The sequence below is a fragment of the Scyliorhinus torazame genome, unplaced genomic scaffold (assembly GCF_047496885.1).
Source record: "Scyliorhinus torazame isolate Kashiwa2021f unplaced genomic scaffold, sScyTor2.1 scaffold_467, whole genome shotgun sequence".
Taxonomy (NCBI): domain Eukaryota; kingdom Metazoa; phylum Chordata; class Chondrichthyes; order Carcharhiniformes; family Scyliorhinidae; genus Scyliorhinus; species Scyliorhinus torazame.
In genome coordinates, this window is record NW_027308194.1 from 137,227 (window position 1) to 163,297 (window position 26,071).

Genomic DNA, 26,071 nt, shown 5'->3' on the forward strand with positions numbered 1-26,071 from the left:
TCTAAAGCAATGCTTTATTCTTCAAAAGTAACAGCAATTACTACATCAGTAAGTTGCTCCTTCATCACCAACCACAGACCTATAGCAAAAAGCCCCCAGTACTTTCAATATGTTTCCTCAGTATTTTCAATTCAACAGAGTTATATTGAAAAGGTGAAAATGGTGTAAGATTGCATACACACTAAAACAGTCCTTGCCTGTAACATAGTGGTTTTAAATACAAGCCCCCAATTTCATTTTCAAATTGTCGAATATACACGAGTTATTTACGATAAGTTGTTGTATTTCGTCCTGGTTTCTACAATCACCTGTTACATAAAGTAAAATGGAATGTAACATTACTCCATTACAGCTTGTGTGAACACCTATTGTAACTACACTGAATATAAATATGCATAACAAAGGAATGTTTGCAACAATTAAGTTGAAAACTTTTTTGTAACATTACCGTTTTACTTTGAGAAAAACCTGTCAAGTGTTCTGAGCTACAGAGTTCAGCTTGTAACGACACATCTAAGTACAGACAGCAGTGCAGCTTGTAAAACTAATTCAACACTGAATGGAGATTGTGTGCATCTTTCACACATGTTTTCTTATAGAATGACAACGTAATCGCCAATTCTGCTGCTCTGTTTTCTACAGATTGCAGCGAAGGAATAAACCTTTCCTTCATAACTTTTTAAAAGTAATAATGGTTTGGAATTCTATACTCAGATTTTACGCCATAAATAAAATACAATTTCCAGTGACGTGAATTTGAAAAAGCACCGAGTGTCTACCATCAGCGAGCTTTGGATAAGAGCTGGACATTAAAACAAAATAAACAATTTATGGGGGGAAAATCCCAAAATAAAACAAAGGTCAATTCACAGTTTGGCACCATTAACAATTTAACATGTTTTCTCTTTGAATAATCACATTATGTTTATACATACGAAAAGCAAAATTGTTTCACTAATCTGAATTCCAGTAACGATAACCGAACCATTATCTTTCTAAGTGCAGTAATCACTGACAGGGCAAGTGCTTACTTTTCGATATTCTGCATATAACGATTATCCTTTCTCCTCACTAAATTTGGGTCAACCATTGATCTGAGGGAAAAGCTGCCTTTAGAATTTGCGGCTGTGTCAACCATGGCTGTTTAACAGAAGGAAGAAATTCCTGGTTACTAGTGGAAAGAACCAGCTCTCTATTAACAAGAATTTGTCGAATAATTCTAACCAGTTTGAGGGCCTGTGGTATTGCACAGAAAATAAAAGTCTCCCCAGTAACACTATTTACTCTCATCATTCACCATGTCCCTCGTGTTTCAGTTTTCCACTCTCAAGTTTCCCTTATGGTTATTGCTGCACCCGTGTCTCTGACTCTTTGGGTTCGGTACGGCGACCGTTTGTCAATCTGCTTCCGACAGTCTCAGTTATGTAACCTCACACATCACTTAACTGCTGTATTAAAATTGTGCATTTTAATTCTTTTCAGAAATGGGTAGAATGGAGCAATACAGGCCTGGCTGGAGATCCGCCGCATAGAGTGGCTGAGTTAGAAATACAGAATGGGGAAAATCGGATGGCCGCACTGGTCATCAGCCTGTCCTGTTGTCCTTCCCCCTGTAATAACAATATTTCTCCCTTTAAGGTATTGGCCCCAGTTTGATCAGGCCGAAGGTGCCTGTGAGTGCAGGCATGTGTGCGAGTGTGTGTGGAAAACATGTTTTTGGGCTTTGGACTTAGAGGAAGCATGGATTTGGGCCTGAACTGTGAGAGAGCGATCACAGAACACGCTATCATTAGCAGAAATCAACCAGCAGTGTTACGGCTTCACTACATTATTACATACATTGGATCAATAAATAGACAGAAAACTAGTGCTTCAGAGAGTACCAGCAGGTTTCAGACACAAGCAAAAACGTCACAGTCTTACAATTGACAAAATTTTATGTTCAAATACAGCAATAAGCAGCATGATGCCAAATCCCAGTAGCATCCCAGCATTCTGTAAAAAGAAGTATGCCCCATGGCTGTAGTCATGGTCACCAGCGTCACTGTGAAGCATTTCAGGAACCTGTAATAAGAAATCAGAATCCAGCCAGAGTTATTCATTCTTACATTACAGTCACGCTGTGATTCAAAGCAGTGTTCAGAGTCTAACAGAGTTAATATTCTGCCTGGACAGCATGGTCATGGTTATAATATTGAAGGTTGAGGTAGTTAATTAACAGGCCATAATCCATTTGCAGCCGAGAACACTGAGGGAAGGCAGAGAGGAGCTCTGATCGCACACTTTCAACCTTTGGAAATGAATGACGTGTCAGAGCAGCGGAGGATTGCCAATGTAAGATCTCTTACTTACAGGAAAGGAAGAGGAGAAAGTTGTAGCATTAAACAAAGAATGGCAAGTAAGGGATGACACAGCAGAAAACACAACAGAATAATAAAAGATTCTCTTTTAAATTGGATGCGGTGAGAGGACACAAAAGAACATTGGAGCGTTTATCATTAGAGTGACAGTGCCAGAGATGACAGAAACTGGTGGAATTACCGAAGAAAGAAAAGCTGTGATTTATGAAGAGACTGTAGCAATGCTGTACCGCTAACAATGTTTTATAAACACATAGTGAACCAATACTTTTTAAACACAACCGTGTTAACAATGTTTGCAAAACTTGTGTTAGAAGCTATAGGAGAAAGTTTGCTGCAGTGAATGGATTATTGTCAGCATGTCCATTGTGTCGGCTCTGGAACAGATCTGTTAGCTGTCACAAAAACTCATTTTACTGGAGCAGAGAACAGTCTAAGCAAATACATGATGGGTTGTTCGTCTATGTTGAAGTTCTATATAAATGCAAGTTGTTGCAGGAGTGAAATGCAGTGTGTTGTGTACGTACCATATCAACTAGGGCCACATACAAGAACAAACCGGCAGTAACAGCAAAGATCCAAGTGGAGACATTTTCAGCATAATGGCCGATGGCAGTGCCAGTTATCATACCCAGGTATCCCAACAAGGCAGAGAGGATATTGTACAAGATAGCCTGTTTCACTGTCATTCCAGCTTTTAACAGTACAGCAAAATCGCCTGCAGACAAACAGAGTGGGAAGCATTGAACTTTCAAAGCTTAGTGCTTTCACATTATTGATGTCTTACCACCCACCCTCCGTATTGTATTCCAGCATGACCCCAGCAGGCAACCGTATTCTCTTGCAAGCCCCCAACCTGAATTTCAAGGTGTCAGTGTGACTCAGTGGGCAGTACTCTCACCTCACAGAAAGGAGGTTCAAGTTCACTCCAGAGACTGGAGCACAAAATCCAAGCTGAAACTCCCAGTGCAGTACCGAGGGATTGCAGCACTGTCAGAGGTGGCATCTACTCTGCCAGCTGGATGTAAAATATCCCATGGTCATTGTTCAAAGAAAAGCAGAGGACCTCTCCCTGGCCTCCTGGACAAATGTGTATCTCTCAACCTTTGGCACTAATAATAATAATCGCTTATTGTCACAAGTAGGCTTCAATGAAGTTACTGTGAAAAGCCCCTAGTCGCCACATTCCGGCGCCTGTTCGGGGAGGTTGATACGGGAATTGAACCCGCGCTGCTGGCCTTGTTCTGCATTACAAGCCAGCTGTTTAGCCCACTGTGCTATACCAGCCCCTAGCAGGCCATCTGGCCACTATCACCTCGCTGTTTGTGGGATCTTGCTGTGCACACACTTGAGTGCAGTGTTGCCCACACTACAACAATGGCAACACTACAAAACGTACTGTAGGATGTCCTGTGGTTGTGAAGATTAGATAAACACAGTATAAAATACAGGATTATGGGGAAAGGTCAGGCCAACGAGATTATCTTGGGAGTACTAGTACACGCAGGGTGGCTGAATGGCTGCCTGCAACAGGAGTCCCACAATGTGCCGAAATGGTCCACCAATTCTTCATTTCCACTAATGCTTCTTGCAACTACAGACACGCGTTGTGTAGATTATTTTTTAAATCTTACCCAGTTCATGTGGCAATTCATGACAGAATACAGCAACAGATGTACTCAATCCACTGGACAAACCTCCCGTAAAAGCAGCTCCTGAATACAAGATTTAAACGTTAATTGTGTTACGGTTAAAATAACTAAATGAAACTTAAACACATGCAGCTGACTGTAATATAATATTGGCGACCGGATTAAAATTAATTTATTCTCAATTGCCCGAATGGAATTTAAAAATCCCACTTTCACAATACAATTGGGATCAGATCTTCCTAAAATTAAGTTGGTTTCTCTCAAAATGAAAAGAAATGAAAATAGATCAGGTACATTCAAAATAAAGCAAGTGCTGAAAGAAGTATTTAATGGTGCAGCATTCACTGCACCTCCTGAAGGTCTCCAATGGCTGGTGGGTAAACACTAAGAGAACTCAGATTTAGGATGATTTGCAAAAGAATTAGAAGTGATACGAAGAAAAGCTTTTTATACGACGTGTGGTTAGGATTTGGAATGTCCTGCTGCTACAGATTTAACTGCAGTCTTCAAAGTGGAATTGGGTAAATACTTGAAGAAAACAAATGAAGGATATGGGGAAAAGGCGTGTGATTAGGAATAACTGGATTGCTCTTGGGAAGAGCCAGTGCAGACCTTATGGGCCGAACAGCCTCCTGCCAGGCGAGGGGGCGTGAAGGGCATGGGACATTGCTTAGAGTGCTGAAAATGACAAGGGGACAGGAACTTAGGACCAAATTTGTAGGTTTCAAATCGTATAGATTTCCATTTTCAAAAAAGCCTTTCGACCAGCCTTTAATGTCCTGTGAATCTCCACCATCAAAATCCATCTGTTCTTCTCACACAGCAAGCCTATTTTTTCTCAGTATATAATTAATTCTGTTACTTGTTTTACCCAAATTTTATCACCTCACATTGCCCGGGGCAGGGTGAGAATGGAAAACTCACTACCACAGGAAGTGACTGGCATAGATGCGGGCCAAGAGGAGAGTCTCGGGCCTGCTCCGCCCTGAAATGAAAAATGAAATGAAATGAAAATCGCTTATTGTCACAAGTAGGCTTCAAATGAAGTTACTGTGAAAAGCCCCTAGTCGCCACATTCCGGCGCCTGTTCGGGGAGGCTGTTACGGGAATTGAACTGTGCTGCTGGCCTGCCTTGGTCTGCTTTCAAAGCCAGCGAATTAGCCCTGTGCTAAACAGCCCTGGATGGATTTGCAACATAAAAATATAAATAAACCAGATCCCAGGAAAACGCTGGGAGGGAAATTGATCTGAAAATACGTCAACAAGTACACAAGACAGACAAAGAAAGAAATAGAAGGAAACGTTGATCGGGTGAGATGGAGAAGGCTGAGGTGGAGCATCAATATCAGCATGGGGCTTTAATTCTGTGCAGGCAAAGTTTGGTGCTGATTTTCATACGTCACAAAAACTCTTCTTTGAATTCTGCAGCACAGTGCTCTAGATCTTCAGAACACTGAGAAAAACATATGAGGCAACTTGTTTTTAAAAATGCAGCGAATTGCTGTGATCTGGACGGCGCTCCTGAAAGGACGATGGAAGCAGATTCAATAGGAACTTTCCAAAGGGAATCGAATAAATGCTCAAAGGTGAAAAAATAGCAGGCAATGGGGAAAAGAGGCGGCGGGGTAGAACTAATGAATAATCCTTGCAAAATGCCAGCACAGGCATGATGGGCCGAAAGACCTCAGACTGTGATGTATGATTCTACGATTCTGATTTAGCTTCTGGATTAGCAAAACTAATTATGTAAAAAGCAAGCCACGCCCCATTCTGAATGAAGCTATCTGCTCAACCAGACAACTTGCAAGTGTCTGGTACATTGCCACCACGTCACAAGGGATACTATTTTTAACAAGGGTAAAGAGTCTCACCGATAGCCAGGCCATCACTGAAGTTATGGAGTCCATCACCCATGATCACCATCCAAGCCAGAGTTGCTATTCCTGCATCCTTCAAATCTTCCTGAAAGTAGTGGTGGCCGTGACTGTGGGGGTGGTGGTTCTGGTGATGGTGGTGGTGCAGAATGTGGTGATAGCGGTGGTGATGGTGATGGGAGTCGTCGGCATTCCCTATGGTGTCGTGGAAATGAGAGTGGCATTTGTTCTCGCATCCGCGGGGCACGTACGCATTGTAATTGCCTTCAGGGTGAGGGTGGGCAATCATCACTTCTTGCTCTGGAGTCAGGGAGTTCTGACTGTAGTCCAGAGAGTGAAGGTTTGTCTGATCCTTCGGTTCAACCAGAGAGTCATCCGGATCTGAAATTCAGACAAAATGCCAATATCCAAAATAGGGCAGATTAAACACCAGCAAAATGAAACACCAAAAGAGAAATATTCTGCAAAGATTTCATTACAGCTCCTAATACCACAGTAGGTAGATTGTTTAAATTTAAATGGGAAATGTAATGAGCATTTTTTTTAAAAAGAGGAGGAATTATGTATAATATATATACACAAGCCAACCTAGAAAAATAACTGCTGTCGATGAAAATCAGAAATCAACAATGGTTAAGTCAATCAAGAGTTAATTTTAAGCAATGCACTTGAACACCACTCCATTTGCCATCTTAAACACGCTCTCTCTCTACCACTGACACAGTGGCAGCCATGTGTACCATCTACAAGATGCACTGCAATAACTCGCCAAGGCTCTTTTGACAGCACCTTCCAAACCCGAATCCTCTACCACCCAGAAGGACCAGGGCAGCAAATGCATGGGAACACCACCACCTGAAAGTTCCCCTCTGAGCCCCGCATCATCCTGACTTGGAAATATATCACCGTTCCTTCACTGCGGGATTAAATTCCTGGCAATCCCTACCTAACAGTCGTGTGGATGTACCCACACCACGTGGACTGCAGCGGTTCAGGAAGGCAGCTCAAGGGCAATTAGGGATGGGAAACAAATGCCAGCAACACCCACATAATACATTTTAAATAATCTATCAAATTTAAAACCACCCTCCTGATGTTTAAACTTTGGATCTTATTCATTGAATTTATTTTAAGTGCAGGCTGAATGATGTTCCATTCACGACCGCTTTTGCCTCTCCCACTTATCACCACTTTATCCACCCCGTTCTATAACATTGTATGCAATTCCTAATTAAAATTGCATTGTATCTCCGTTTCAGTACATGCACTCTTGTTTGCAGACATGTGTGTCTGGGGGGAAAAGAATATAGTGAAGATTTTTGTCTCAATTCAAGCAAGCGTTTTTAAGTTAGGAAATTGTTGACAAAACAAATGCAAGCGTCAGTTTATAATCTAGAGATTCACTGCACACTAATTTGAGCTTGTGACAGAAAAGGGTGAAGAGATGCTACGGTGATTCAGCTGATGGCTTACCAGCAAATTGTTTCATGTCCGGGGTTTCATCCTTAGACAACTGTTGTGATTCGTGGGGCTCTGCCTTTCTATCCATCTCCTGATCATCCTGACTAGACTTCTTCTGCTGTTGAAAACAAAATGCATTTTAGACACTGCACCGCTACGGGAATCTGCAAAGCTAGCAAATACTGCTGGGTGACCTTCCGGGAAAAGAAAACACAATGAAAAAGAAAACAAACTTACAGGCAGTTAAACAAAGATTGACAAGTTAATCAAAATCGTTCCTGATTTTGAACACCTCCATTAAATCTCCACAACCCCAGCTTCCAAAGTCTCACGTTGCTGGTACAATTCTGGTAAATATAAACTATATTCTTGCAAAGGGAAGACAGTGGGGTAGTTGTATTACCGCAGGTAATTCGGAGATCCAGGTTCAAATACCACCATTGAAATTTCAATCCAATAAAAATCTGGAATTTAATGATGATTATGAAACTATTGTCGATTGTTGTAAAAACCCATCTGGTTCACTAATGTCCTTTAGGGAAGGAAATTAGAACATAAGAACTAGGAGCAGGAGTAGGCCATCAGGCCCCTCGAACCTGCTCCGCCATTCAATGAGATCATGGCTGATCTTTTGTGGACTCAGCTCCACTTTCCGACCCGAACACCATAACCCTTAATCCCTTTATTCTTCAAAAAACTACCTATCTTTGTCTTTTTTTTAATAAAAAAAATGTATTAAAGGTTTTCATAAAATATCAATAACAAAATGAAAAAGGAACCCAACAGGGTTAAGTACAAAACACAGTCCAGAAAAAGAACCCTCCATACCCCCCTCCCCCACTGTATATGAATAATAAATTAACATTAACACCCCGACTTAATACAACAAGTATATACACCCCCTCAGACCCTCCACTGTAAATAACAAAAACAAAAAATAAAGTGACCCCCCCCCCTGCCGAGTTGCTGCTGCCATTGACCAATGTCTACCGCTCTGCCAGGAAGTCTAAGAACGGTTGCCACCGCCTAAAGAACCCTTGTACCGACCCTCTCAAGGCGAATTTCACCCTTTCCAACTTAATAAACCCCGCCATATCATTGATCCAGGATTCCACACTTGGGGGCCTCGCATCCTTCCACTGAAGAAGAATCCTTCGCCGGGCTACCAGTGACGCAAAGGCCAGAATTCCGGCCTCTTTCGCCTCCTGCGCTCCCGGCTCCTCTGCCACCCCAAATATTGCGAGCCCCCAGCCCGGCTTGACCCTGGATCCTACCACCCTCGACACCATCCTCACTACGCCCTTCCAAAATTCCTCCAGCGCTGGGCATGCCCAGAACATCTGGGTGTGATTTGCTGGGCTCCCTGAGCACCTAACACACCTGTCTTCACCCCTAAAAAACCGACTCATCCTTGTCCCGGTCATGTGTGCCCTGTGCAGCACCTTAAACTGTATGAGGCTGAGCCGCGGGATTTCCACCACCTGCCGTCTGGCAAACGCCCTTACCTGTAAGTACCTGAAGGCGTTCCCCGGGGGGAGCCCGTACTTCTCCTCCAGCTCACCCAGGCTCGCGAACTTCCCGTCCACAAACAGGTCCCCCAACTTTCGTATCCCTGCCCTGTGCCACCCCGCAAACCCTCCACCCGTTCTTCCTAGGGCGAACCAGTGGTTCCCCCGTAATGGGGTCCCCGCCGAGGCCCCCACTTCCCCCCTGTGCCGCCTCCACTGCCCCCACATTTTGAGGGCAGCCACCACCACCGGACTCGTGGTATACCTCCTTGGAGGGAGCGGCAGCGGCGCCGTTGCCAGCGCCCCCAGACTCGTACCCACGCAAGACGCCGTCTCCAGCCTCTTCCATGCAGCCCCCTCCATCACCCACTTGCGCACCATCGTCGCATTGGCGGCCCAGTAGTATCCAGAGGTTGGGCAGCGCCAGTCCCCCCCTATCTCTACTCCGCTCCAGGAACACCCTTCTCACCCTCGGAGTCCCTCGCGCCCACACAAACCCCATTATACTCCTGTTAACCGGCCTGAAAAAAGCCTTCGGGATAAACACGGGGAGGCACTGGAATGGGAACAAAAACCTTGGGAGCACCGTCATTTTGATTGACTGCACCCTACCTGCCAAGGACAGCGGCAACGCGTCCCACCTCTTGAACTCCTGCTCCATTTGCTCCACCAGCCTTGTAAAATTAAGCCTATGCAGGTTCCCCCAGCTCCTGGCCACCCTGGACTCCCAGATACCTGAAGCTCCTCTCCGCCTTTTTTAGTGGGAGCTCGCCAATCCCCCTCTCCTGGTCCCCTGGATGAACTACGAACAGCTCGCTCTTCCCCATGTTGAGCTTGTACCCTGAAAAGTCCCCGAATTCCCTAACAATCCTCATTACCTCCGGCATTCCTTCCACTGGGTCCGCCACATACAGCAGCAGGTCGTCCACATAAAGTGGCACCCTATGCTCCTCCCCACTACGCACCAACCCCCTTCAGTTCCTGGACTCCCTCAGTGCCATAGCCAGGGGTTCAATCGCCAGTGCGAAAAGCAGGGGGGATAAGAGACACCCCTGTCTTGTCCCCTCGGTGCAGCCGAAAGTACTCGGACCTCCTCCTGTTTGTGGCCACATTCGCCATCGGGACCTCATACAACAAACAGCCTAACCCACCTGACAAACTCCTCCTCAAACCGAACCTCTTCAGCACCCCCCACAGGTACCCCCACTCTAGCCTATCAAAGGCCTTCTCAGCGTCCATCGCCATCACTATCTCCGCCTCCCCCTCCCTCGCTGGCATCATGATAACGTTCAAAAGCCTCCGCACATTCGCGTTCAACTGCCTCCCCTTCACAAACCCAGTCTGGTCTTCATGGATGATCTGCAGCACACAATCCTCAATCCTCGGGGTTAAGACCTTCGCCAGCACCTTGGCATCTACATTTTGCAAGGAAATCGGTCTGTAAGACCCACACTGCAGGGGATCCTTGTCCCGCTTCAGGATCAAGGAGATCAGTGCCCGGGACATCGTCGGGGGCAAAGCCCGCCCCCCCCCTCCCTTGCCTCATTGAAGGTCCTATCAGCGGGCCCAACAGGTCCATATATTTTTTATAGAATTCGACCGGGAAACCGTCCGGCCCCGGTGCCTTCCCCGCCTGCATGCTTCCTATCCCTTTGATCAGCTCCTCCAGCCCAATTGGGGCCCCCAATCCCGCCACCAGTCCCTCTTCCACCTTTGGAAACCTCAATTGGTCCAGGAAGCGGCCCATCCCTCCCTTCTCCCGTGGGGGCTCGGATCGGTACAGTTCCTCGTAGAAGTCCCTGAAGACCCGATTGATGCCAACTCCACTCCGCACCACACTCCCTCCCCTGTCCTTAAATCCCCCGATCTCCCTAGCTGCGTCCAGCTTCCGAAGCTGATGTGCCAGCATTCAGCTTGCCTTTTCCCCATACTCTTAAATCGCCCCCTGGGCCTTCCTCCACTGCACCTCCGCCTTCCTGGTGGTCACCAGGTCGAATTCGGCCTGGAGGCTCCGCCTCTTCCTCAACAATCCTTCCTCGGGCTCCTCCGCATACCTCCTGTCTACCCTCACCATCTCCCCCACCAGCCTCTCCCGCTCCCTCCGCTCCTAGTGGGCCCTAATGGAGATCAGCTCTCCCCTCACCACCGTCTTCAGTGCCTCCCATACCATCCCCACTCGGACCTCCCCGTTGTCGTTGGTCTCAAGGTATCTCTCTATACTTCCTCGGACCCGCTCGCTCACCTCCTCGTCTGCCAACAGCCCCACCTCCAAGCGCCACAGCGGGCGCTGGTCCCTCTCCTCCCCCATCTCCAAGTCCACCCAATGCGGGGCGTGGTCCGAAATGGCTATTGCCGAATACTCGGTATCCTCTACTCTCGCTATCAGCGCCCTACTCAAAATGAAAAAGTCGATTCGAGAATAAGCCTTATGGACATGTGAGAAGAATGAAAATTCCCTCGCCCCCGGCCTTGCAAATCTCCAAGGGTCCACCCCTCCCATTTGGTCCATAAATCCCCTCAACATTCTAGCCGCCGCCGGCTTCCTACCCGTCCTAGACCTGGAGCGATCCAGTGCCGGATCCAACACCGTGTTAAAGTCTCCCCCCATTATCAGGCCTCCCACTTCCAAGTCTGGGATCCAACCCAACATATGCCGCATAAAACCCGCATCGTCCCAGTTCGGGGCATACACATTGACCAGTACCACCCTCTCTCCCTGCAACTTATCACTTACCATTATGTACCTGCCGCCATTATCTGCCACAATGCTCGACGCCTCAAACGACACCTTCTTTCCCACCAAGATCGCCACCCTCGATTTTTGGCATCCAGCCCAGAGTGAAACACCTGACCTACCCACCCTTTCCTCAATCGTACCTGGTCTATCACCTTCAGGTGTGTCTCCTGAAGCATAACCACATCCTCCTTGAGCCCCTTCAGGTGCGCGAACACCCTGGGCCCGCTTGACCGGCCCATTCAGTCCCCCCCTTACATTCCAGGGTTATCAGTCGGATCAGGGGGCTACCCGCCCCCCTCCCCCGCCGACTAGCCATGACCCCTCCTCGGCCAGCCACGCGCCCGCACCCCACACCCGGCCCGTTCCCCACAGCGGCATACCCCCGTCTTGACCCCCCCCCCCCCCACTCGCTCCAGATCCTCCTTGACCATAGCAGCAGCAACTCGATTCCCTCCCCCCCACCCAAACTAGGACCCATCCTAGCTGATTTACTTCCCCCCATTGCACTTCTGCAAGTCAGCTGACTCCTGCTGACCCTGGCCACTCCCGCCTCTCCTTCGACTCCTCCCATTGTGTGGCACACCCTCCTCTCCCGTCCCCATCCATAGGCTCTCTCCCTCCACCTTCCGTTCTAAGCGCGAGAAACAACCCTCGCTTCCCCGCCCCGGCCCCGCCCTCTCCAGTCTTCAGCGCGGGAAAAAGCCCGCCCTTTCCACCTACCAGGCCCCGACACCTCTGACGCAGCTCCTTTTACAGGCCCGGTCCCCTCACCCCTGATTCGGGCCTCCCCCTCCCCCCGCGGGGCCCCATCTCACCTCCAAGAGCACCCCCCCGACCAACCCAACCAAAACAGTGCCCGACCCGCCCAAGCCACCCTCACTGACCCAAAAGAGAAAAAACACAAAGAAAAAGAAACCCGGCGCAATACAAAGGCCCCCCCCTCGAAACAAAAATAAACATAGCATATCAGCCGCAGTCCCAATCGCCCGTCCCGACCCTCAATCCGTGTCCAACTTCGCGGCCTGAACAAACGCCCACGCCTCCTCCGGAGACTCAAAATAATGGTGCCGGTCCTTGTAGGTAACCCACAGTCGCGCCAAACTTCACTCCCTTCCTGTGCAGCAATGCCTTTGCTCGATTGTACCCGGCCCTCCTCTTCACCACCTCCGCACTCCAGTCCTGATATATCCGAACCTCCGCGTTCTCCCACCTGCTGCTCTTCTCCTTCTTGGCCCACCTGAGCACACACTCCCGATCGACGAACCGATGGAACCTCACCAGCACCGCCCGCGGAGGCTCGTTAGCCTTGGGCCTCCTCGCCAGCACTCTATGGGCCCCTTCCAGCTCCAGGGGCCCCTGGAAGGACCCCGCTCCCATCAGCGAGTTCAACATGGTGACCACATAGGCCCCCACGTCCGGCCCCTCCAGGAGGCCCAGAATCCGCAGATTCTTCCGCCTCGACCGATTCTCCATCTCCTCGAACCGCTCCTGCTACTTCTTGTGGAGCGCCTCGTGCACCTCCACCTTTACCGCCAGGCCTATGATCTCGTCCTCATTGTCAGAGATCTTTTGTCGAGCCTCGCGGATCGCCACTCCCTGGGCCGTCTGTGTCTCCAGCAGCTTATTAACAGACGCCTTCATTGGCTCTAGCAAGTCCGTTTTAATCTCTCTGAAGCAGCGCTGGATACCCTCCTGCTGCTCTTCCGCCCACTGCATCCACGCTGCCTGGTCTCCGCCCTCCGCCATTTTGTCCTTCTTCCCTCGCACCGTCTTCGGGTCCACCACCACCTTTTTTGTCGCCCCGCTCCTAGTTGAAGCCATATACTGACGGGGAGCTGTTGTTGACTCCTTCCCACACCGGGAAACTTCGAAAAAGTGCCATTGGGGGCCCTGAAAAGAGCCCAAAAGTCAGTTTTTGCGGGAGCCGCCGAATGTGCGACTTAGCTCCGCATAGCCGCAACCAGAAGTCCATAGCCGCAACCGGCAGTCTATCTTTATCTTAAAAACATTTAATGAAGGAGCCTCTACTGCTTCACTGGGCAAGGAATTCCATAGATTCACAACCCTTTGGGTGAAGAAGTTCCTCCTAAACTCAGTCCTAAATCTACTTCACCTTATTTTGAGGCTATGCCCACTAGTTCTGCTTTCACCCGCCAGTGGAAACAACCTGCCCGCATCTATCCTATCTATTCCCTTCACAATTTTATATGTTTCGATAAGATCCCCCCCTCATCCTTCTAAATTCCAACGAGTATAGTCCCAGTCTACTCAACCTCTCCTCATAATCCAACTCCTTCAGCTCTGGGATTAACCCAGTGAATCTCCTCTGCACACCCTCCAGTGCCAGTACGTCCTTTCTCAAGGAGACCAAAACTGAACACAATACTCCAGGTGTGGCCTCACTAACACCTTATCAATTGCAGCACAACCTCCCTAGTCTTAAACTCCATCCCTCTAGCAATGAAGGACAAAATTCCATTTGCCTTCTTAATCACCTGTTGCACCTGTGAACCAACTTTTTGCGACTCATGTACTAGCACACCCAGGTCTCTCTGCACTGCAGCATGTTTTAATATTTTATCATTTAAATAATAATCGCTTTTGCTGTTATTCCTACCAAAATGGATAACCTCACATTTGTCAACATTGTATTCCATCTGCCAGACCCTAACCCATTCACTTAGCCTATCCAAATCCCTCTGGAGACTCCCAGTATCCTCTGCACTTTTTGCTTTACCACCCATCTTAGTGTCATCTGCAAACCTGGACACATTGCCCTTGGTCCCCAACTCCAAATCATCTATGTAAATTGTGAACAATTGTGGGCCCAACACTGATCCCTGAGGGACACCACTAGCTACTGATTGCCAACCAGAGAAACACCCATTAATCCCCACTCTTTGCTTTCTATTAATTAACCAATCCTCTATCCATGCTACTACTTTCCCCTTAATGCCATGCATCTTTATCTTATGCAGCAACCTTTTGTGTGGCACCTTGTCAAAGGCTTTCTGGAAATCCAGATATACCACATCTACTGGCTCCCCGTTATCGACCGCACTGATAATGTCCTCAAAAAATTCCACTAAATTATTTAGGCACGACCTGCCCTTTATGAACCCATGCTGCGTCTGCCCAATGGGACAATTTCCATCCAGATGCTTCACTATTTCTTCCTTGATGATAGATTCCAGCATCTTCCCTACTACCGAAGTTAAGCTCACTGGCCTATAATTACTCGCTTTCTGCCTACCTCCTTTTTTAAACAGTGGTGTCACGTTTGCTAATTTCCAATCAGCCGGGACCACCCCAGAGTCTCGTGAATTTTGGTAAATTATCACTAGTGCATTTGCAATTTCCCTAGCCATCTCTTTTAGCACTCTGGGATGCATTCCATCAGGGCCAGGAGACTTGTCTACCTTTAGCCCCATTAGCTTGCCCATCACTACCTCCTTAGTGATAACAATCCTCTCAAGGTCCTCACCTGTCATAGTCTCATTTCCATAAATCACTGGCATGTTATTTGTATCTTCCATTGTGAAGACCGACCCAAAAAACCTGTTCAGTTCCTCAGCCATTTCCTCATCTCCCATTATTAAATCTCCCTTCTCATCCTCTAAAGGACCAATATTTACCTTTGCCACTCTTTTTTTGTTTTACATATTTGTGGAAACTTTTATTATCTGTTTTTATATTCTGAGCAAGTTTACTCTCATAATCTATCTTACTCTTCTTTATAGCTTTTTTAGTAGCTTTCTGTTGCCCCCTAAAGATTTCCCAGTCCTCTAGTCTCCCACTAATCTTTGCTACTTTGTATGCTTTTTCCGTCAATTTGATAGTCTCCCTTATTTCCTTAGATATCCACGGCCGATTTTCCCTCTTTTTACCGTCCTTCCTTTTTGTTGGTATAAACCTTTGCTGAGCACTGTGAAAAATCGCTTGGAAGGTTCTCCACTGTTCCTCAACCGTTTCACCATACAGTCTTTGCTCCCAGTCTACCTTAGCTAGTTCTTCTCTCATCCCATTTTAATCTCCTTTGTTTAAGCATAAAACACTAGTGTTTGATTTTACCTTCTCACCCTCCATCTGTATTTTAAATTCCACCATATTGTGATCGCTCCTTCCGAGAGGATCCCTAACTATGAGATCCTGAATCAATCCTGTCTCATTACACAGGACCAGATCTAGGACCGCTTGTTCCCTCGTAGGTTCCATTACATACTGTTCTAGGAAACTATCGCGGATACATTCTATAAACTCCTCCTCAAGACTGCCTTGACCGAACTGGTTAAACCAATCGACATGTAGATTTAAATCCCCCATGATAACTGCTGTACCATTTCTACATGCACCAGTTATTTCTTTGTTTATTGCCTGCCCCACCATAATGTTACTATTTGGTGGCCTATAGACTACTCCTATCAGTGACATTTTCGCCTTACTATTCATGATTTCCACCCAAATGGATTCAACCTTATCCTCCATAGCACCGATGTCATCCCTTACTATTGCCCGGATGTCATCCTTAAATAACAGAGCTACACCACCTCCCTTACCATCCACTCTGTCCTTCCGAATAGTTTGATACCCTCGGATATTTAACTCCCAGTCGTGACCACCCTTTAACCATGTTTCAGTAATGGCCACTAAATCATAGTCATTCACGATGATTTGTGCCATCAACTCATTTACCTTATTACGAATACTACGAGCATTCAAGTAAAGTACACTTATGTTGACTTTTTTACCTCTGTTCTGAATCTTAACACCTCGATCAGTAACCTCTCCCAAGTTATATTTCCTCTTAACTTTTCTCCTAATTTTCCTTGCCGTTGAACCCATATCTTCATGTAACAACCTGCCACGTCGCTTACCATTAATGTTTTTACTTCCCGTTTTATTCCTTTTAGTATTCCTGGGTCCTATTCACTGAGCTCCCCTCAGTCACTGTACCTTGTACTGTCGCCCTTTTTGATTTTTGACTAAGGCTTCTCTGCCTTACCCTTTCCCCCTTACTGCCTTTTGTTTCTATCCCTGTTTTACTACCTTCCAACTTCCTGCATTGGTTCCCATCCCCCTGCCACATTAGTTTAAACTCTCCCCAACAGCTCTAGCAAACAACCCCCCCCCCCCCCCCAGGACATCGGTTCCAGTCCTGCCCAGGTGCAGACCGTCCGGTTTGTACTGGTCCCACCTCTCCCAGAACCGGTTCCAATGCCCCAGGAATTTGAATCCCTCCCTTTTGCACCATCTCTCGAGCCACGCATTCATCCTATCTATCCTGACATTCCTACTCTGACTAGCTCGTGTCACTGGTAGCAATCCTGAGATTACTACCTTTGGGGTCCTACTTTTTAGTTTAACTCCTAACTCCCTGAATTCAGCTTGTAGGACCTCGTCCCGTTATTTACCTATATCGTTGGTGCCTATGTGCACCACGACAGCTGGCTGTTCACCCCCCCCCCCCAGAATGTCCTGCTGCCGCTCCAAGACATCCTTGACCCTTGCACCAGGGAGGCAACATCCCATCCTGGAGTCTCGATTGCGTCCGCAGAACCGCCTGTCCAGTCCCCTTACGATTGAGTCCCCTATTACAATAACCCTGCCAGTCTTCTTCCTGCCCAGCTGCGCAGCAGAGCCAGCCACGGTACCATGAACTTGGCTGCTGCTGCCTTCCCCTGGTGAGCCATCACCCTCAACAGTATCCAAAGCGGTATATCTGTTTTGCAGGGAGATGACCGCAGGGGACGCCTGCACTGTCTTCCTACTCTTGCTCTGTCTTTTGATCACCCATTTTCTATCTCCCTCAGTACCTTTCACCTGCGGGGTGACCAACTCGCTAAACATGCTATCCACGACTTCCTCAGCATCGCGGATGCTCCAAAGTGAGTCCATCCGCAGCTCCAGAGCCGTCAAGCGGTCTAACAGGAGCTGCAACTGGACACACTTCTTGTCCCTGAGCTCCCACATCGCACACGAGGAGCATGACACGGGTCTGAGATCTCCTGCCATGTCTTAAACCTTCGGTTAACTTCAACAACTACAATTTCCAAAAAAAAATAAACAACGAAGAAAAAAAAAATACCAATGAAAAGAAAAAGAAAACAGAAAAACTACTTACCAGTCACTGCCGTCCTTACCCGGTCTGACCTATACGTGACTCCAGGCCCACAGCAATGTGATTCACTCTTAACTGCCCTCTGAAATGGCCGAGCAAGACACTCAGTTCAAGGGCAATTAGGGATGGGTAATAAATGCTGGCCCAGTTAGCGACGCCCACATCCCATGAATGAATATAAAATTATTTGATGCCAGTTAAGATTAATTTATTAACTAACTGTCAATGAGAACATTTATAACGAAGGCCACCACATAAAAATTCCTTTTCTTATTTGGATATCCAAAAGGGGACGGGACCAGCATTGCTGAACACTCAAAACAGTTACCAGCAAACTAAATACAAAAGCAAAATACTGCAGATGCTGGAACTCTGAAGTAAAATCGAAAATGCTGTAAGCATGCAGTTGGCCCGACAACATCTGTGGATAGAGAAACAGGGTTAACATTTCAGGCCAGTTCTGATGAAAGGTCATTGTGCTGAAACATTAACTCTGTTTCCCACTCCACAGATGCTGCCTGACCTGCTGAGTATGTCCAGCATTTACCAGTCTAGCACTGATGCTTCACAGAGCCAGGGTCCCAGGTTAGATTCCCGGCTTGGGTCACTGTCTGTGCGGAGTCTGCATGTTCTCCCCGTGCCTGCGTGGGTTTCCTCCGGGAGCTCCGGTTTCCTCTCACAAGTCCCGAAAGACATGCTGTTAGGTGAATTGGACATTCTGAATTCTTCCTCAGTGTACCCGAACAGGCGCCGGAGTGTGGTGACTAGGGGCTTTTCACAGTAACTTCATTGCAATGTTAATATAAGCCGACTTGTGACAATAAAGATTATTAAAATAATTAAAATTCTGAACTAACATTTATTGTCATAAAAAATCTCCCTCATTAACATTTGTGACAATTAATTGCAGTTCTTACCTTCTTTTTATCTTTGTACAGTTTAATTAATGTTATGAGATGTTCAATAAGAAACATAAAGTAAAGACCACCAAGAGCAGTGAGGCCTTTCCAAACAGAATCCAGGTGATTGTGGTCTTCTACACCATGGTGATGCACACTTTGTGACTGCAGGCAAGAACATCAACATTTTAAAATTAATTTTGAAACAGGAAAATACCATTACGCCCAACTCTTTCATTCCATTTTCTGGCCTCATTGGCAAGGTTGATGTTTATTACCCATCTCTAATCACACCCCCTCCCACACTAGGTGCCAGTGGAAGCCATCGGCGCTCAACTCGTGGAGCAGTATTAAACTGAACAGAGGATAAGGTACGTCAGCTTATGAACACGCACTGACACACACTGGCTAATTCTCATCTTTTTTACCCCACAAGACAGACATCAAATCCACCCCCACCCCAGACATGTTGCTGGGTTTGCCCGATTTAAACATGGTAGTCCGAGAAGGAGCGTCATGAGGATTGCTGGGAAAATAAAGTGCTGCCAACTGTAATTAACTGATCTGGAGGGGAGGAGACAGGATCTCCCCACCTCCAACGTCAGCTACAGCAATGGTCTCACATCACCCCAGTGTTACAATAGGTATGAGGCTTATCATCTAGATATCATTCTTTTTTTTTTAATAAACATTTTATTGAGATATTTTTGGTATTGTAACAACAAAATAAACAATGTACATGAAAAAGCCGTCTCCCTTCCTTACAGGTCCCACCTTTATTAACCCCCTACTCTAAGCTAAACTAACCCCCCCCCCCCCCCCTCTTCTGCTGACGATTAATTTTCCGCGAAGAAGTCGATGAACGGTTGCCACCTCCGGGCGAACCCTAACAGTGACCCTCTCAAGGCGAACTTGATTTTCTCCAAACAGAGAAAGCTAGCCATGTCCGATAGCCAGGTCTCTGACTTCGGGGGCTTTGAATCCCTCCAAGCTAATAGTATCCGTCTCCGGGCTACCAGGGAGGCAAAGGCCAGAAAGTCTGCCTCTTTCTCCTCCTGGATTCCCGGGTCTTCCGACACCCTGAAAATCGCCACCTCTGCACTCAGTGCCACCCTTGTTTTTAACACCGTGGACATGACATCTGAAAACCCCTGCCAAAATCCCCTAAGCTTCGGACATGCCCAGAACATGTGGACATGGTTCGCTGGTCCTCCCGCACATTTTGCACACTTGTCTTCCACCCCAAAGAATCTGCTCATCTGGGCCACTGTCATGTGAGCCCGGTGAACGACCTTGAATTGTATCAGGCTGAGCCTGGCACATGTTGCAGACGCGTTGACTTTACTCAACGTGTCTGCCCATAGACCATCCTCTATCTCTCCTCCCAGCTCCTCCTCCCATTTGCGCTTCAGCTCCTCGGTCTGCATCTCCTCTGACCCCGTAAGTTCCTTGTAAATGTCAGAGACGCTCCCTTCTCCTACCCACCCTCTGGAAACTACCCTGTCCTGAATCTCCTTTAGCGGTACGAGCGGGAAGGTTGACACTTGTTTACGTCCCGCACCTGAAGATACCAGAATATGTTTCCCCTCGCCAACCCAAACTTCTCCTCCAGCACCCTCATACTCGGAAAGCTCTCCTCCATAAACATGTCCCCCATCCTCTCAATCCCTGCTCTCCGCCATATCCAGAACACCCCGTCCATACTCCCCGGGGCAAACCGGTGGTTATCACAGATTGGGGCCCAGACCGATGCTCCCTCTGCTCCCACACGTCTCCTCCATTGCCCCCAGACTCTCAGGGCCGCCACCACCACGGGGCTGGTGGAGTACCGTGCCGACAGGAACGGCAGAGGCGCAGTTACCAACGCCTCTAGACTGGTGCCCTTACATGAAGTCACCTCCAAACGCTCCCATGCCGACCCCTCCCCACCACCCACTTCCTGATCATGGCTATATTCGCCGCCCAGCAATTGTTACTAAAATTTGGCAGCGCCAGCCCGCACTCTCCCCGACTCTGCTCAAGCATTACCTTCCTTACTCGAAGGGTGGGGTCTTGCCCACCCAAACAAAGCCAGTGATCACTTTGTTGACCCGTTTAAAAAAGGACCGCGGAATAAAGATGGGGCGACACCGAAATATAAACAGGAATCTAGGGAGGACTGTCATCTTCACCATCTGCACCCTCCCAGCCAGTGACAATGGAAGCGCGTCCCATCTCAGAAAATCGTCCTTCATTTGGTCTACTAGTCGGGCCAGATTTAATTTATGCAGCCGGTCCAATTCCCGTGCCACTTGAATGCGTAGGTACCTAAAGCTTCCCTCTACTAATCTAAACGGCAGCTCCCCCAATCACCTCTCCTGTCCCCTCGCCTATCCCAATTTTGCACATACACATTTACTAATACCACCTGCATCCCCTCCAGTTTCCCACTGACCATAATGTACCGACCTCCCACATCCAAAACTATTCTAACCGCCTGAAACATCACCCGCTTATTGAACAGGATCGCGACCCTTCTGGTCGTTGAATCCAGTCCCGAGTGAAAGACCTGACTGACCCAGCCTGTCCTCAATCTAATCTGGTCAGTTACTCGAAGGTGCGTCTCGTGCAACATTACCACGTCCACCTTCAGTTCCCTAAGATGCACGAACACACGTGCCCTCTTGACCGGCCTATTTAACCCTCAAACATTCCAGGTGATCATCCTAGCTGGGGGGGATCATTGCACCCCCCCATTGCCGATCAGCCATCCCCTTTTTTGGGCCCGCCTCAAGCCCATGTCTAGATATCATTCTTAATGATAAAAAGGGCATCACTGATATTGGCAGTGATCAGTTTGATTTATTTTTTGTTGACCATTTACAGGATGGAATTTTTGAATAGCTTTTATTCTTAAAAGATGGCCATCTGGTGGAACCTTCTCCTGGGCCTCTGGGGAGCTGCAGACACCCAAATCAGGGAACTGTCTGCAGGAACCAATGCCGTTGTTACAGATACACAAAATGTATCTGTCATTATAATCCCTGGGTTGCAGTATCATTGAACATAGATATTGGGTAGGATAGGCACACTCCACGTTGTAGAGTGACTGGTGACTCTGAACCAGAGAGATTGTTATCTAGTGCAGACTTGAAATTTATAATGTATTCCTTTAAAAAAATAAATGTAACATAAAATAACATCTCCACAAGTTCCCAGCATCAAGGTGCATGTTCCAGGTGTCAGTGCCGGATCGACCAACACTCTGGAAATAAAGACCATGACCACCTCACATCTCAGCCTGACCCACTTGACCCAGTGTAAGCAGCTGTCCTCACATCTCCTACACACAAACATATGAACTAGGAGCAGGAGGCGGCCACTCGGCCCCTCAAGCCTGCTCCACCATTAAACAAAATCATGGCTGATCTGACTGTAACTTCTACTCCACTTGTCTACCTCCCCCCCCATAACCTTTCACCCCCTTGCTGATTCAGATTCTATCCATCTTTGCCTCAAAAATATTCAAAGACTCTGCTTCCACTGCCTTTTGAGGAAAAGAGTTCCAAAGACTCAGACACTCAAAAGATTTCTCCTCAGATCTCCGTCTTAAACGAGCGACCCCTTATTTTTGAACAAGTGATCTGATTCTCCCACAAGAGGAAACATCCTCTCCACATCCATCCTGTCAATACCCCTCAGGATTTTAAACGTTTCACTCAAGTCATCTCGTACTCTTCTAAACTCCAGTGGATATAAGCCTAGCCTGTCCAACCTTTCCTTACCAGACAACCCACCCATTCAATGTATCAGTCTGGTAAACCTTCTCTGAACTGTTACTAACGCATTTACATCATTCCTTAGATAAAAAGATGAAAACTGTACACAATACTCCAAATGTGGCCTCACCAGTGCCCTGTACAAGTGAAGCATAACCTCCCTAGTTTTGTATTCAATTCCCCTCACAATAAACGATAATATTCTACTAGCTTTCCTAATTATTCGCTGTCTCCTTCAAGGTCAATGGTTAATCCCAACAGCTGGCAACAAGGCCTGAATTCCAACATGCATGATGAACAGCCAAATGCTAGAATCATAGAATTTACAGTGCAGAAGGAGGCCATTCGGCCCATCGAGTCTGCACCGGCTCTTAGAAAGAGCACCCCACCCAAGGTCCACACCTCCACCCTATCCCCATAACCCAGTAACCCCACCCGACACTAAGGGCAATTTTGGACACTAAGGGCAATTTATCATGGCCAATCCACTGAACGCGCACATCTTTGGACTGTGGGAGGAAACCGGAGCACCCGGAGGAAACCCACGCACACACGGGGAGAATGTGCAGACTCCGCACAGACAGTGACCCAAGCCGTGAATCGAATCTGGGACCCTGGAGCTGTGAAGCAATTGTGCTAACCACAATGCTACCGTGCTGCCCACTAATTATTGCCTCATCCCCTTCACCTAACCCCAAAAGGTTAGATTACATTAAGGATGTGATGATTACTTGACATTCTGTAAATGTCGAAGTTTGAAGTGAACAGTTGAAGGATATTGCACTGCCTTAACCTCAGACAAGCTCACAACAAACATGGACTGGAAAATATTTCACATTCTGTACTGTTCTATGTTCTATTATCATGAAGCAAATAGATCATTATAAAGTAAAACATTTTCCTGGGATATTACAAACTGTTGGTTGACGAGTGGGTCTAACAGACTAATCGGACAGTGAATGAAGACACAGCCTCACTATGTGGGACACTGTGGATTAACCAGGTCTCTAAAATGCAACACATTTTTGGAAAATTATTTCTCACATACAGAAGGCACTTACATGTGGCAGGAGATGTAAAAACGCATCCCCACTAAGCGTCCCAACAGCTAAAGCAACCAAAAACGTCAGGAGAAACTTGAAGAATATCTTATTCATTAAAGGCATGAAGATTACACCCAACAAGGACAGCAGACTGATGACAGTGACGGACACAAAGCCACCGATCCAGGCTGTTTTAAAACAAAAAAAACCAAAGAGACAAAATAAAACACGGCACTACAGGTCCCAAAATATACTTCGAACCATTCAAGTCAGATTTAACAATGTAGTACATTACTGAACAATTTTCAATCCTCCCCGTCAGGGAGTGGTTGAAGCGTGTAGTATCTAAAGGGAAGCTAGACAAGTATATGAGGGTGAAGGGAATAGAGGATTATGATGGTACAGTTAGATGGGATGAGGCTCATTTGGCGTAGAAACACCAACATGGACTGGTTGGGCTAAATGCCCTGTTTCTGTGAGAAAAACTTCTGCGCAATCATAAGTAAAGTCAAATCTTTCATGGTGTCAGCATAAGTTGATAAAGCTGTTATAAAGATATATGGCATAACTGGCTTCATAAATAGAGACAAAATATAAAAGCAACAAGGTTCGGTTAAACCTTTATTAAGCACTGGTTAGGCCTCAGCTGCAATGCTGCGTTCAATTTTAGAGAAAGGTGTTGGAGAGGGTCCAGTCAGGATTTGCTAGAATGAGATATCAAGAATGAGATACTTCAGTTATGTGGGAGTGGAGAAGCTGGGATTGTTCTCCTTCGAAGGTTATGGGGAGATTTGACAAAAGTGTTCAAAATTGCAAAGGGTTTTGATCGAGTAAATAAGGAACAGCTGTTTCCTCTGGCAGGAGGGTTGGTAACCAGGGGAACACAGATTTAAGGTGATTGACAAAAACTGTTGTGCTCTGGAAGGCACTGCCTGAAAGGGTGGTGGAAGCAGATTCAATAATAACTTTCAAAAGGGAAATTGGAGAAGTACATGAAGGCAACCAATGTGCAGAGCTGGGGGGTGGCAAAGAGAAGAAAGTGAGAGTGAATGGGAGTGAGCGAGGGAGAGAGAAAACAAACTTTAGGTTGAATGGTCTATGCGACGTTGCATGGAGTGGACATGTATATTATGCAGGATAAGGAACATTCAATCCAAATTAAATAAAATTATTCACCTGCCCCAGCAGAGGAGGAAGCTGTGCGTTTCTCCCGAGTTTCATGTGTGATGCAAGCCTTGCTCTCGATTTGATCCAAGAGTGCAGGGCAAATGTATCCAAACTGCTCTGCGTTCAGAGTGGTCTGTGGGGTCATTCCATGGGATGAGAGTAAATTATCGGCATTCAGGCACTGCAGGGGAAATAGCAGTGCGTACGTTAAAGGCCTGTTTGACCCTATTTCTCCTCTATTGTAAACCAGTCAAGACCCTGCAAGCCACAGTTGAAACTCAATGTTAACTAAAGGCTGGTGATGCAGAGAACTTTTGAAATGCACCATCGCAGATCAGGGGCAGTCCATCTGCACTAAACATAGGAAAGCTGATTCAGCTGGAAAGGGTTGTCCGCACTCTGCCGCATCAGTTCTGATGGAAGGTCATCGACCTAAAACCGTTACTCTCTACAGATGCTGCCAGACCTACTGATTCTTTCCGGCATTTCCTGTTTCAATCGCAGACTTCCAATATTCACTTTTGTAGAGAATGAGGCACTTCTGGGTTGTATGTTCCAGAACACAGTCATTGTCACCTGTCTAAACCCACCCCTCAGGTTACCATCTGGGGTGATCAGTTGGGTATGTTTGCAAGGGGAATATCAGACAGTTCAGGGCATTGGGGATACGGTAAAAAGAGAGAGGGGAATAATCATGTACAAAGAGAACGAGAGCGCCCTGGATACCTTTCCTCCGTTATTTTATTCTCTGCTTATTTTTGGTCTCTCAAGGGACAGAAAACCTCCACTATGTATTTACGTCCAAAATAAGCAACTAAAATCTACAGATAAAATTTCTGGCTGTCAGAATGCTCTTTCTCCTTGGCATGTAGCCTGATCAACTGAATTGTTATCTCTAAACTTGATTATTCCAACGCTCTTCTGACCAGTCTCCCATCTCCCACCCGCCAGGAGCTCCAGGTCATCCAAAACTCCGTCCATGTTCTAACTCACAAGTCCCGTTCCTCCATCACACCTGTGCTCATTGACCTAAACTAGTCCAGCAACACCTCGAATTTAAAATTCTCATTCGTATTTTCAAATCCCTCCATGGCCTAGCCCCTCCTTATCTCTCTAACCTCCAGCCTACAACCCTCCAGGATCTCTGCATTCCTCCAATTCGGTCCTCTTGTACATCACTGATTTTAATTGCTCCACCATTGGCAGCTGTGCCTTTATATACGCAAATTCCCTCCCGAAACCTCTCCACCTCGCTCTCCTCTTTCAAGATGCTCTTTGAAATCAACCTCCCACCAAGCTATTGATCACTTGCCCAAAGATGATCTTATGTGGCTTGCTGTCATATCTTAGTTGGTAGCTCTCCTGTGAAACACCTTTGGGATGTTTTACTATGTTAAGGGTGCTATATAAATGCAAGTTGTTCTGGATTGATAGAGCTAAGTAAAAACCGCCGATCGCAGGAAGACAGCCCCTCACAGGGTATGCAAATCGAAT

The 26,071-nt window shown here is 46.9% G+C and overlaps 1 protein-coding gene across 2 annotated transcripts; it reads right to left on the minus strand.

Annotated features, from left to right (window-relative positions):
* Positions 1-24,773, minus strand: slc39a6 (solute carrier family 39 member 6). 2 transcript variants are annotated; one of them, XM_072494436.1, is made up of 8 exons: positions 24,587-24,773; positions 23,429-23,598; positions 18,628-18,774; positions 7,360-7,462; positions 5,884-6,267; positions 3,995-4,075; positions 2,888-3,078; positions 1-2,064 (listed from the first exon to the last, which is right to left on the minus strand). In XM_072494436.1, exons 1-8 carry the CDS (start codon positions 24,720-24,722, stop codon positions 1,912-1,914), a joined length of 1,365 nt encoding a protein of 454 aa, XP_072350537.1. In that variant the 5' UTR covers positions 24,723-24,773; the 3' UTR covers positions 1-1,911. The 2 variants fall into 2 exon arrangements, with proteins under 2 accessions (XP_072350537.1, XP_072350536.1); XM_072494435.1 differs by having other exon boundaries at positions 7,360-7,465; positions 24,587-24,772.
* Between the last annotated feature and the right edge of the window lie 1,298 nt (positions 24,774-26,071).